At 39.3% G+C, this 13,611-nt stretch overlaps 1 protein-coding gene across 2 annotated transcripts in view; it reads left to right on the top strand.

The window, feature by feature from the left end:
* The window catches only part of CEP55 (centrosomal protein 55), a 32,482-nt gene extending 22,932 nt beyond the window's left edge, over positions 1-9,550 (top strand). For both annotated transcript variants that reach the window (XM_019035618.4, XM_055352507.2), the window contains exons 8-9: positions 157-282; positions 8,409-9,550. In XM_019035618.4, coding sequence (XP_018891163.3) covers positions 157-282; positions 8,409-8,612 — 330 coding nt within the window. In that variant the 3' untranslated portion in view covers positions 8,613-9,550. The remainder of the gene's footprint in view (positions 1-156; positions 283-8,408) is intronic.
* The last annotated feature ends 4,061 nt before the right edge of the window (positions 9,551-13,611 follow it).

The following is a 13,611-nucleotide window of genomic DNA, read 5'->3' on the forward strand; positions in this document are numbered from 1 at the left end:
CTTGTTTATCAACATTTCATGGTGCTTAGGTGAATTCTTGCTACGATGGTACAATAAATATTTTCTTCATGTGCTAATTAAAAAATGTGAGCATCCAGTCAAGAGAACTAGACAGTCTGTATCAGCTGTAATGGTCTTGTCCTGGGCCTTTTCCAGATGCAGGCATGTACTTTAGACTTTGAAAATGAAAAACTCGACCGTCAACATATGCAGCATCAATTGCATGTAATTCTTAAGGAGCTCCGAAAAGCAAGAAATCAAATAACACAGTTGGAATCCTTGGTGAGTCTGGAATGATTAAACTAAAATTTGTCTTCGTCTTCCATTTATATACCAAATCAGTTCCGAACTTAGGAGGATACAGCTTAACGCACAGCTAGCTGTATCTCAAATCAGTAGGTAGAGCCCCTGCCTCATTTGAAGCAACTGCCCTTTGAGCATCAATTCAGAGGACCAGAAAGAGGGACATGATCACATCTGGAAACATTCCCCCAACTACCCCAGCTGCTGTGATGCTGGAGGCACTAAATAGTGCCTGAGCTGGGGTCAAAAGGGTAGAATAGAGGGTAGTCACAGAATCCTGAACTGAAATTGTGTTTATCTATTAAAAAAGAAAGAAAGACTGGGCACGATGGCTCATACCTTTAATCCCAGCACTTTGGGAGGCCAAGGCAGGCGGATCATGAGGTCAGGAGTTGCAGACCAGCCTGACCAACATGGTGAAACCCCGTCTCTACTAAAAATACAAAAAATTAACCAGGCGTGGTGGCAGGCGCCTGTAACCTCAGCTACTTGGGAGGCTGAGGCTGGAGAATCACTTGAACCCGGGATGCAGAGGTTGCAGTGGGCTGAGACTGAGCCACTGCACTCCAGCCTGGGCAGCAGAGCGAGACTCTGTCTCAAAAAAAAAAAAAAGAAAAAGAAAAAAATGCTGTTTTTAGGGATAATGGACTATTACTGTTAATATGCTTTTTAGATGTATTATGAGGTTTGTGTGAGTCACTCTGAAAACATAATCTTTTAAAACATGAACCTTTTAAATAATATTGTTTCTATGATGAAATGGCTTTTCACTTACTTATTCTCACCTTACTAATAAGCTTTTGGACCAAACTTGTTGGGGGTCTGCATTTGAATATATGTCTGTCCCACTAGTACATATTTTAAATTTTATTCTACTACTATAGAATACTTGGAGACAGTGAAATGTTACAAATATGATTCCTCAGTTTTCAAAGGAGGAAAAAAAGCAATGATAAAAGTAAAAATCATTTGTAACTTCTGTATGAATAAAAGAAAGAATATATTTTTGGCTCTGTTCTTAAGTATATAATTGATTTTACCAATTTATAATATTTGAAATGAAAATTTATAATTCATTTTTGTTATTGACCATTCAAAGCTTAGGGAGCAGAGGGTATGCAAAAGAATTTGTAATTTTGGGGGGGCGGTTCCAAGATGGCCGAATAGGAACAGCTCCAGCATGAGCGATGCAGAAGACGGATGATTTCTGCATTTCCAACTGAGGTACTGGGTTCATCTCAGTGGGGACTGTCAGACAGTGGGTGCAGCGCACCAAGCGTGAACCGAAGCAGGGTGAGGCATCGCCTCACCCAGGAAGCACAAGGGGTCAGGGAATTCCCTTTTCTAGCCAAGGAAAGGGGTGACCGACGGCACCTGGAAAATCGGGTCATTCCCACCCTAATACTGCGCTATTCCGATGGTCTTAGCAAACGGCACACCAGCAGATTATATCCCACGCCTGGCTTGGAGGGTCCTACACCTATGGAGCCTTGCTCATTGCTACCACAGCAGTCTGAGATCAAACTGCAAGGTGGCAGCGAGGCTGGGGGAAGGGTGCCCACCATTGCTGAGGCTTGAGTAAGTAAACAAAGCAGCCGGCAAGCTCAAACTGGGTGGAGCCCACCGCAGCTCAAGGAGGCCTGCCTGCCTCTGTAGACTCCAACTCTGGGGGCAGGGCATAGCCAAACAAAAGGCAGCAGAAACCTCTGCAGACTTAAATGTCCCTGTCTGACAGATTGGAAGACAGTAGTGGTTCTCCCAGCATGCAGCTTGAGATCTGAGAATGGACAGACTGCCTCTACAAGTGGGTCCCTGACCCCTGAGTAGCCTAACTGAGAGGCACCCCCCAGTAGGGGCAGACTGACACCTCACACAGCCGGGTACCCCTCTGAGACAAAACTTCCAGAGGAACAATCGGGCAGCAACATTTGCTGTTCACCAATATTCGCTGTTCTGCAGCCTCCACTGCTGATACCCAGGCAAACAGGGTCTGGAGTGGACCTCTGGCAAACTCCAACAGACCTGCAGCTGAGGGTCCTGACTGTTAGAAGGAAAGCTAACAAACAGAAAGGACATCCACACCAAAACCCCATCTGTATGTCACCATCATCAAAGACCAAAGGTAGATAAAACCACAAAGATGGGGAAAAAACAGAGCAGAAAAACTGAAAATTCTAAAAATCAGAGCGCCTCTCCTCCTCCAAAGGAACGCAGCTCCTCACCAGCAACGGAACAAAGCTGGATGGAGAATGAAGAGTTGAGAGAAGAAGGCTTCAGATGATCAAACTTCTCCGAGCTAAAGGAGGAAGTTCGAACCCGTGGCAAAGAAGTTGAAAACCTTGAAAAAAGATTAGATGAATGGCTAACTAGAATAACCAATGCAGAGAAGTCCTTAAAGGACCAGATGGAGCTGAAAATCACAGCACGAGAACTACGTGATGAATGCACAAGCCTCAGTAGCCGATTCGATCAACTGGAAGAATGAGTATCAATGATGGAAGATCAAATGAATGAAATGAAGTGAGAAGAGAAGTTTCGAGAAAAAAGAATAAAAAGAAACGAACAAAGCCTCCCAGAAATATGGGACTATGTGAAAAGACCAAATCTACGTCTGATTGGTGTACCTGAAAGTGACGGGGAGAATGCAACCAAATTGGAAAACAGTCTGCAGGATATTATCCAGGAGAATTTCCCCAGTCTAGCAAGGCAGGCCAACATTCAAATTCAGGAAATACAGAGAATGCCACAAAGATACTCCTCGAGAAGAGCAACTCCAAGATACATAATTATCAGATTCACCAAAGTTGAAATGAAGGAAAAAATGTTAAGGGCAGCCAGAGAGAAAGGTTGGGTTACCCACAAAGGGAAGCCCATCAGACTAACAGCTGATCTCTCAGCAGAAACTGTACAAGCCAGAAGAGAGTGGGGGTCAATATTCAACATTCTTAAAGAAAAGAATTTTCAACCCAGAATTTAATATCCAGCCAGAGTAAGCTTCATAAGTGAAGGAAAAATAAAATCCTTTACAGACAAGCAAATGCTGAGAGATTTTGTCACCACCAGGCCTGCCCTACAGGAGCTCCTGAAGGAAGCACTAAACGTGGAAAGGAACAACCAGTACCAGCCACTGCAAAAATATGCCAAATTGTAAAGACCATCGAGGCTAGGAAAAAACTGCATCAAGTAAAGAGCAAAATAACCAGCTAACATCATAATGACAGGGTCAAATTCACACATAACAATATTAACCTTAAATGTAAATGGGCTAAATGCTACAATTAAAAGACACAGACTGGCAATTTGGTTAAAGAGTCAAGATCCATCAGTGTGCTGTATTCAGGAAACCCATCTCACATGCAGTGACACACATAGGCTCAAAACAAAGGGATGGAGGAAGATCTACCAAGCAAATAGAAAACAAAAAAAGGCAGGGGTTGCAATCCTAATCTCTGATAAAACAGACTTTAAACCAACAAAGATCAAAACAGACAAAAAAGGACATTACATAATGGTAAAGGGATCAATTCAACAACAAGAGCTAACTATCCTAAATATATGCACCCAATACAGGAGCACCCAGATTCATAAAGCAAGTCCTTAGAGACCTACAAAGAGACTTAGACTCCCACACGATAATAATGGGAGACTTTAACACCCCACTGTCAACATTAGACAGATCCACGAGACAGAAAGTTAACAAGGATATCCAGGAATTGAACTCAGCTCTGCACCAAGCTTACCTAATAGACATCTACAGAACTCTCCACCCCAAATCAACAGAATATACATTCTTCTCAGCACCACACCGCACTTATTCCAAAATTGACCACATAGTTGGAAGTAAAACACTCCTCAGCAAATGTAAAAGAAGAGAAATTATAACAAACTGTCTCTCAGACCACAGTGCAATCAAACTAGAACTCAGGATTAAGAAACTCACTCAAAACTGCTCAACTACATGGAAACTGAACAACCTGCTCCTGAATGACTACTGGGTACATAACAAAATGAAGGCAGAAATAAAGATGTTCTTTGAAACCAATGAGAACAAAGATACAACATACCAGAATCTCTGGGACATATTTAAAGCACTGTGTAGAGGGAAATTTATAGCACTAAATGCCCACAAGAGAAAGCAGGAAAGATCTAAAATTGACACCCTAACGTCACAATTAAAAGAACTAGAGAAGCAAGAGCAAACCCATTCAAAAGCTAGCAGAAGGCAAGAAATAACTAAGATCAGAGCAGAACTGAAGGAGATAGAGACACAAAAAACCTTTCAAAAAATCAATGAATCCAGGAGCTGGTTTTTTGAAAAGATCAACAAAATTGATAGACCGCTAGCAAGACTAATAAAGAAGAAAAGAGAGAAGAATCAAATAGACACAATAAAAAATGATAAAGGGGATATCACACCGATCCCACAGAAATACGAACTACCATCAGAGAATACTATAAACACCTCTACTTACATAAACTAGAAAATCTAGAAGAAATGGATAAATTCCTCGGCACATACACCCTCCCAAGACTAAACCAGGAAGAAGTTGAATCTCTGAATAGACCAATAACAGGCTCTGAAATTGAGGCAATAATTAATAGCTTACCAACCAAAAAAAGTCCAGGACCAGACGGATTCACAGCCGAATTCTACCAGAGGTATAAGGAGGAGCTGATACCATTCCTTCTGAAACTATTCCAATCAATAGAAAAAGAGGGAGTCCTCCCTAACTCATTTTATGAGGCCAGCATCATCCTGATACCAAAGCCTGGCAGAGACACAACAAAAAAAGAGAATTTTAGACCAATATCCCTGATGAACATCGATGCAAAAATCCTCAATAAAATACTGGCAAACTGAATCCAGCAACACATCAAAAAGCTTATCCATCATGATCAAGTGGGCATCATCCCTGGGATGCAAGGCTGGTTCAACATACGCAAATCAATAAACGTAATCCAGCATATAAACAGAACCAACGACAAAAACCACATGATTATCTCAATAGATGCAGAAAAGGCCTTTGACAAAATTCAACAGCCCTTCATGCTAAAAACTCTCAATAAATTAGGTATTGATGGGATGTACCTCAAAATAATAAGAGCTATTTATGACAAACCCACAGCCAATATCATACTGAATGGGCAAAAACTGGAAGCATTCCCTTTGAAAACTGGCACAAGACAGGGATGCCCTCTCTCACCACTCCTATTCAACATAGTGTTGGAAGTTCTGGCCAGGGCAATCAGGCAGGAGAAGGAAATAAAGGGGATTCAATTAAGAAAAGATGAAGTCAAATTGTCCCTGTTTGCAGATGACATGATTGTATATCTAGAAAACCCCATTGTCTCAGCCCAAAATCTCCTTAAGCTGATAAGCAACTTCAGCAAAGTCTCAGGATACAAAATCAATGTGCAAAAATCACAAGCATTCTTATACACCAATAACAGACAAACAGAGAGCCAAATCATGAGTGAACTCTCATTCACAATTGCTTCAAAGAGAATAAAATACCTAGAAATCCAACTTACAAGGGATGTGAAGGACCTCTTCAAGGAGAACTACAAACCACTGCTCAACAAAATAAAAGAGGATACAAACAAATGGAAGAACATTCCATGCTCATGGATAGGAAGAATCACTATTGTGAAAATGGCCATACTGCCCAAGGTAATTTATAGATTCAGTGCCATCCCCATCAAGCTACCAATGACTTTCTTCACAGAACTGGAAAAAACTACTTTAAACTTCATATGGAACCAAAAAAGAGCCCGCATCGCCAAGTCAATCCTAAGCCAAAAGAACAAAGCTGGAGGCATCACGCTACCTGACTTCAAACTATACTACAAGGCTACAGTAACCAAAACAGCATGGTACTGGTACCAAAACAGAGATGTAGACCAATGGAACAGAACAGAGCCCTCAGAAATAATGCCACACATCTACAACTATCTGATCTTTGACAAACCTGACAACAACAAGAAATGGGGAAAGGATTCCCTATTTAATAAATGGTGCTGGGAAAACTGGCTAGCCATATGTAGAAAGCTGAAACTGGATCCCTTCCTTACACCTTATACAAAAATTCATTCAAGGTGGATTAAAGACTTACATGTTAGACCTAAAACCATAAAAACCCTAGAAGAAAACCTAGGCAATACCATTCAGGACATAGGTATGGGCAAGGACTTCATGTCTAAAACACCAAAAGCAATGGCAACAAAAGCCAAAATTGACAAATGGGATCTAATTAAACTAAAGAGCTTCTGCACAGCAAAAGAAACTACCATCAGAGTGAACAGGCACCCTACAGAATGGGAGAAAATTTTTGCAATCTACTCATCTGACAAAGGGCTAATATCCAGAATCTACAAAGAACTTAAACAAATTTAAAAGAAAAAAACAACCCCATCAAAAAGTGGGCGAAGGATATGAATAGACACTTCTCAAAAGAAGACATTTATGCAGCCAAAAGACACATGAAAAAAATGCTCATCATCACTGGCCATCAGAGAAATGCAAATCAAAACCACAATGAGATACCATCTCACACCAGTTAGAATGGCAATCATTAAAAAGTCAGGAAACAACAGGTGCTGGAGAGGATGTGGAGAAATAGGAACACTTTTATACTGTTGGTGGGACTGTAAACTAGTTCAACCATTGTGGAAGTCAGTGTGGCGATTCCTCAGGGATCTAGAACTAGAAATACCATTTGACCCAGCCATCCCATTACTGGGTATATACCCAAAGGAGTATAAATCATGCTGCTATAAAGACACATGCACACGTATGTTTATTGTGGCACCATTCACAATAGCAAAGACTTGGAACCAACCCAAATGTCCAACAACGATAGACTGGATTAAGAAAATGTGGCACATATACACCATGGAATACTATGCAGCCATAAAAAATGATGAGTTCATGTCCTTTGTAGGGACACAGATGAAGCTGGAAACTATCATTCTCAGCAAACTATCACAAGGACAAAAAACCAAACACCGCATGTTCTCACTCATAGATGGGATTTGAACAATGAGAACACATGGACACAGGAAGGGGGACATCACACCCCAGGACCTGTTGTGGGGTGGGGGGAGTGGGGAGGGATAGCATTAGGAGATATACCCAGTGTAAATGATGAGTTAATGGGTGCAGCACACCAACATGGCACATGTATACATATGTAACAAACCTGCACGTTGTGCACATGTACCCTAAAACTTAAAGTATAATAAAAAAAAAAGAATTTGTAATTTTCCTGTACTTTGTTCCTGCTGTCCACCCTCTTCACTGTGCTGTAAAATACTCATTTTTAACTACTCCAAGTTCTTAGAAAAAAAACACGAAAAAGGAAAGTCTCAAAGGTATGATAGAATATCTTAGTCATTTCTGTGTATAAGCTGTTTGAGCTGCTAAAATTCCTTGCTGCCTTTAATTTCCATATAGTACTTTATTGCTGACATTGCCTCTGTTTTACAAAACTAGCAAATTTAATCAGCCTTGCATATAGGCCTACCTAATATTCGACTCTGTGTCCTAATAAAACATATTCATATATACACCTGACTCCAATATCTGGGTAATTTGGATAATTACAGTAGTTATCTGGATAAATTCACAACTACCTCATATATTACCCCCATAATACTGATGAGCTGAAATTCAAAAGAAAATCTGTCTACAGTGCTGAAGCAGCTATAATACTTATGGAACAGTTAAAATTGCTGAACAGGCTGGGTGCAGTGGTTCATGCCTGTAATCCCAACACTTTGGGAGGCTGAGGTGGGCAGATCACTTGAGCTTAGGAGTTTGAGACCAGCCTGGGCAACATAGAATTAATTTTTAGTAGAATTTTCTATTTCTACAAAAAATAGAAATATTATCTGGACGTGGTGACATGTGCCTGTAGTCCCAGCTACTTAGGAGGTTGAGGTGGGAGGATTGCTTAAGCCTGGGAGGTCGAGGCTGCAGTGAGCCATGTTTGTGCCACTACACTCTGGCCTGGGTGACAGAGTGAGACCACCTCAAAAAACGAAAAAAAAAAAGCTGAACAGTGGGCCTTATTTACAAATTTTATTATTTGAAACTTATTTTTCAGAAACAGCTTCATGAGTTTGCCATCACAGAGCCATTAGTCACTTTCCAAGGAGAGACTGAAAACAGAGAAAAAGTTGCCGCCTCACCAAAAAGTCCCACTGCTGCACTCAATGAAAGTCTGGTGGAATGTCCCAAGTGCAATATACAGTATCCAGCCACTGAACATCGCGATCTACTTGTCCATGTGGAATACTGTTCAAAGTAGCAAAATAAGTATTTGTTTTGATATTAAAAGATTCAATACTGTATTTTCTGTTAGCTTGTGGGCATTTTGAATTATATATTTCACATTTTGCATAAAACTGCCTATCTACCTTTGACACTCTGGCATGCTAGTGAATCATGTATCTTTTAGGCTGCTGTGCATTTCTCTTGGCAGTGATACCTCCCTGACATGGTTCATCATCAGGCTGCAATGACAGAATGTGGTGAGCAGCGTCTACTGAGACTACTAACATTTTGCACTGTCAAAATACTTGGTGAGGAAAAGATAGCTCAGGTTATTGCTAATGGGTTAATGCACCAGCAAGCAAAATATTTTATGTTTTGGGGGTTTTGAAAAATCAAAGATAATTAACCAAGGATCTTAACTGTGTTCACATTTTTTATCCAAGCACTTAGAAAACCTACAATCCTAATTTTGATGTCCATTGTTAAGAGGTGGTGATAGATACTATTTTTTTTTCATATCGTATAGCGGTTATTAGAAAAGTTGGGGATTTTCTTGATCTTTATTGCTGCTTACCATTGAAACTTAACCCAGCTGTGTTCCCCAGCTCTGTTCTGCACACGAAACAGTATCTGTTTGAGGCATAATCTTAAGTGGCCACACACAATGTTTTCTCTTATATTATCTGGCAGTAACTGTAACTTGAATTGCATTAGCACATGCTGGTTAGCTAAAATTGTTAAAATAAATTTTAATAAACCCATGTAGCCCTCTCATTTGATTGACAGTATTTTATTTATTTTTGGCATTCTTAAAGCTGGGCAATGTAATTATCAGATCTTTGTTTGTCTGAACAGATATTTTTATACATGCTTTTTGTAAACCAAAAACTTTTAAATTTCTTCAGGTTTTCTAACATGCTTACCACTGGGCTACTGTAAATGAGAAAAGAATAAAATTATTTAATGTTTTAATATGTCTAGTGTATTTGTGTATATATAGATATTCTAAGATTCTTTTTTAAAAAAACAAATGTGTTGGACATAATCAAAATTCAAAATTTTCACAATAAAATATTTAAGACGTAATTCAAAGCACATTATCAAAAAAGTGAAAATACAACCAATAGAAAGAGAAAAAATATTTTCAAACCATGTATCTGATAAGGGTCTAGTATCCAGAATATATAAAGCACCATTACAACTCAATAAATAGATACTCTAAGATTCTTATCCCCAAGGACTTATCAGGGGTTACAGATGAACACTCAGTGTAAGATGATAAGGCAGTTAAGGATACATCAGAACCGAAAACTGTGTGAAGGAGTTAGAAGGAGTAGATGCTTTCGCGCATCTTTCTTAAATAAATAACTCTTTATCAATAAATATGAATTTGAGTTATTTGTTACAGAGGCAAAACAATAAGCATGCCAAATTATATAGGGTTTTTTTTTCTAACCATAGAAATTATACAGATCTGTTTATGGAAATAAAATTTTGCCATTACTGTTAATTCTAGGCTCACAAGATCTTCAACTACAGTTGAACAAAAGATATGGACATATTCAGCCGCATAGTTCTTATTCCGATCCACAATGTTATAGCAAAGACCATAGTATTAAATCATAAATATATGCCATAAGGAAGTTGCTCCCCTTACAACTTTAAAGCAAGCCAGTATTAACTCTAGTTTGTAGATGTGGAACATGTCTTGGTCATCCAGTGAGCAGTGGAGTTAAGCAGAACCCAGGCCTTTGGTCCGTGCCTGTATGGAACAAGAGATGTGGTCTCATGGGATAACTGGCCAGGACATAAACCATAACAGAAGCGCCAGCCTGACGACCTCTGAAGTTTGATTCCCAGAGCCACAGGGTGATCTGGAGTTTGTTTCAAGACTCTTGTACTTTCTGTGTTTCACTGGAGGGCTGTACTTAGCTTTCCCTGCTCACTTTAGCCACCTACATCTGGGCACCAATATCAAAAAAATACTTTGGAAAAATTGGGCAGGCTTCTTGTGGAGCTCTGCTACTGTAGAGGGGGAATTTATATATTTCCGAATAGTAGATGATTTAGAGCAGGAAGGATTCTACTTTCCCAGATCATGTTACCAAAGCAAGCGTCAATAAAAGGCATCTTCAAGACCTGAAAATCTTCAAGGTTCTCATAATTAAAGACTTTTTTTTTCCCCTTCACTGTCCACCTTTTTTCTTGGCAGATAACCACTTACCCTTAGGGCATGTTTTCTTCTGTGGGATTATAAACTACCAGAAACCATGCTAGATACTTTATCTACTTATACTCATTAGCTCTTCCTTACAAATCTGTGAAGTAAAGTGCTAGCACCAGCACCATTTTTCAGATGAGAAAACTAAGGCTTGCAGAGAGTGAACAATTTGCCCAAGGTCGCCACTGATAAGTAGTAAAGAAAGGATATAAACTCAGCTCAGTGTGTCCCAGAGTTCATCTCTCTCCATTGTACAGTTACATTCCCAACCGACATGCTGGGGCTGCCATGCCAGGATTACTCCACTCTGTTGCTTTTTATATTAAAAAATTATGTTACATATTTTATTACACAATTATTTTACATAAAATAAAATGTACAGATCAATGAGTTTTGACAGATGTATATATATATCATTGTAATCATCAGCCAAATAAAGTTATAGACTCTACCAACATTTCTGAAAGTTTCTTTAATTACTTCTAGTCCAGAATCCCCTCCTCCCAGAGGCAATCTAATTTATTTTTATTTTTATTTTTATTTATGTATTTATTTTTAGAGACAGGGTCCCCTCTGTCACCCAGGCTGGAGTGCAGTGGTACAGTCATAGCTCACTGCAGTCTTAAACTCCTGGGCTCAAGTGATCCTCCTGCCTCAGCCTCCCAAGTACCTAGGACTGCAAGCACATGCCACCATGCCCTGCTAATATTTTTAATTTTTTATAGAGACATGGTCTCATTGTGTTGTCCAGTCTGGTCTCAAACTCCTGGGCAAATGCAATTCTCCTGCCTTGGCCTCCCAAATTGTTGGGATTACAGGTGTGAGTCACCGCACCTGGCCCTATTTATCTTAACACACGCTAAATTAATAACTACACTTATTAACTAAATTACTAAATGCCACAATAAATTAACAAAATTAATAAGACTAATGCTGGAGTGTTATTGTGTCTTGAAATCAGGGTAAGTCCCCCAACTTTATTATTCAAGAATGTCTTGACTAATATAGGACATTTCCATTTTCATATACATTTTAAAATCAGCTTGTCAATTTTTACAAAAGTTTCCTGGAATTTCCATTGGGATAGTATATATCTATAGATTAATTTCTCAAAAATTGACATCTGCACAATCCAGAAACATTTCTTCATTTATTTAGTTCTTTTTTAGCTGCTCTCAGCAATGTTTTACAGCTTTCAGTGCATAGAGCTTAGCCTTTTATTAAGTTTATTCTTAGCAGTCTGAGTTTTATGCTATTATAAATGGCCTTTTAAAAATTTATTTTCCAGCCAGGCGCAGTGGCTTACACCTGTAATCCCAGCACTTTGGGAGGCCGAGGTGGGTGGATCTCTCGAGGTCGGGAGTTCGAGACCAGCCTGGCCAACATGGTGAAAACCCGTCTCTACTGAAAATACAAAAATTAGCCAGGAGTGGTGGTGTGCACCTGTAATTCTAGCTACTGGAAAGGCTGAGGCACAAGAATCACTTGAACCCAGGAAGTAGAGGTTGCAGTGAGCCAAGATCATGCCACTGCACTCCAGCCTGGGCAACAGAGTGAGACTCTGTCTCAAAAAAAAAAATTATTTTCTAATTGTCTGTTGCTAGGGTTAGAAATGCAACTGATTTTTGTATATTGACCTAGTAGCATCCTGGAATCTTATTAACTTATTAATCAATTTTAGTATTTTCACCTCTCTGAATTCAAATATTGTATTTTACAGTTCTAGAACAGTGCTGTCCAATGGAAATATGCAAGCCTCATGTAATTTTGTTTTCCAGTAGCCACAGTAAAAAATACTAAAATAGACAAGGCATGATGGCTCACTTCTGTAATCCCAGTACTTTGGGAGGCCAAAGCACACACAGATCACTTGAGGCCAGGAGTTTGAGACCAGCCTGGGAAACATGGCGAAACTCTTTGTACCAAAAAAAAAAAAAAGAAAGAAAAAAAAATTAACTGGGAATGGTGGTGCATGCCTGTAGTCCCAGCTACTCAGGAGGCTAAGGTAAGAGGATCACTTGAGCCCAGGAGCTGGAAATTGCAGTGAATCAAGATCATGCCACTGCACTCCAGCCTGAGTGACAGAGTGACACCCTGTCTCAAAAAAAAAAAAAAAAAGAAAAGTAAAACAACAACAAAAGTAGTAAAATAGCCAGGTGCAGTGGCTCATACCTGTAATCCCAGCACTTTGGGAGGCCAAGGGAGGAGGATCACTTGAAGCTAGGAGTTCGAGCCTGGCCTGGGCAGCAAGGAGACCCCTCCATCTCTACAAAAAATAAAAAAAGTAAAATAATTGGTGTAGTCAATTTTAATAATATGTTTCATTTAACTATACATATCCCAAATATTATCACTTAACATATAATCAATATAAAAACTATTAATGAGCTATTTTATGCTAAATCTTTGAAATTTAGTATTTCAAAATTACTGCACATCTCAATTTGGACTAAGCACACTTGAAATGCTCAATAGCCACATTGTGGCTGTCGTGGCTAAGGGCTACCATGTTGGATAGCATGGATCTAGGTTCTCTCTTCTTTTACTAGAGTTCCCATTTCTCTTCTGAGTTCTCTATTCACCCATTCTGTCCATTTTTTCCTGTAAATTCTTTAGCATATTCATAGCAGCTTAAAACAGTTCTCATAGATGCTAATTCCAACATCTAGGTCATCTATGTGTCTATTTTTATTGGCTAATTTTTCTCATTATGGGTCACATTTTTGTGTTTCTATACATGTCTATTAAATTTTTTAGTATAGGAGTGACATTGTAGATGATACATTACAGAAATTCTGGATTATTTTCCTTT

Source organism: Gorilla gorilla, chromosome 8, assembly GCF_029281585.2.
Source record: "Gorilla gorilla gorilla isolate KB3781 chromosome 8, NHGRI_mGorGor1-v2.1_pri, whole genome shotgun sequence".
Classification (NCBI taxonomy): domain Eukaryota; kingdom Metazoa; phylum Chordata; class Mammalia; order Primates; family Hominidae; genus Gorilla; species Gorilla gorilla.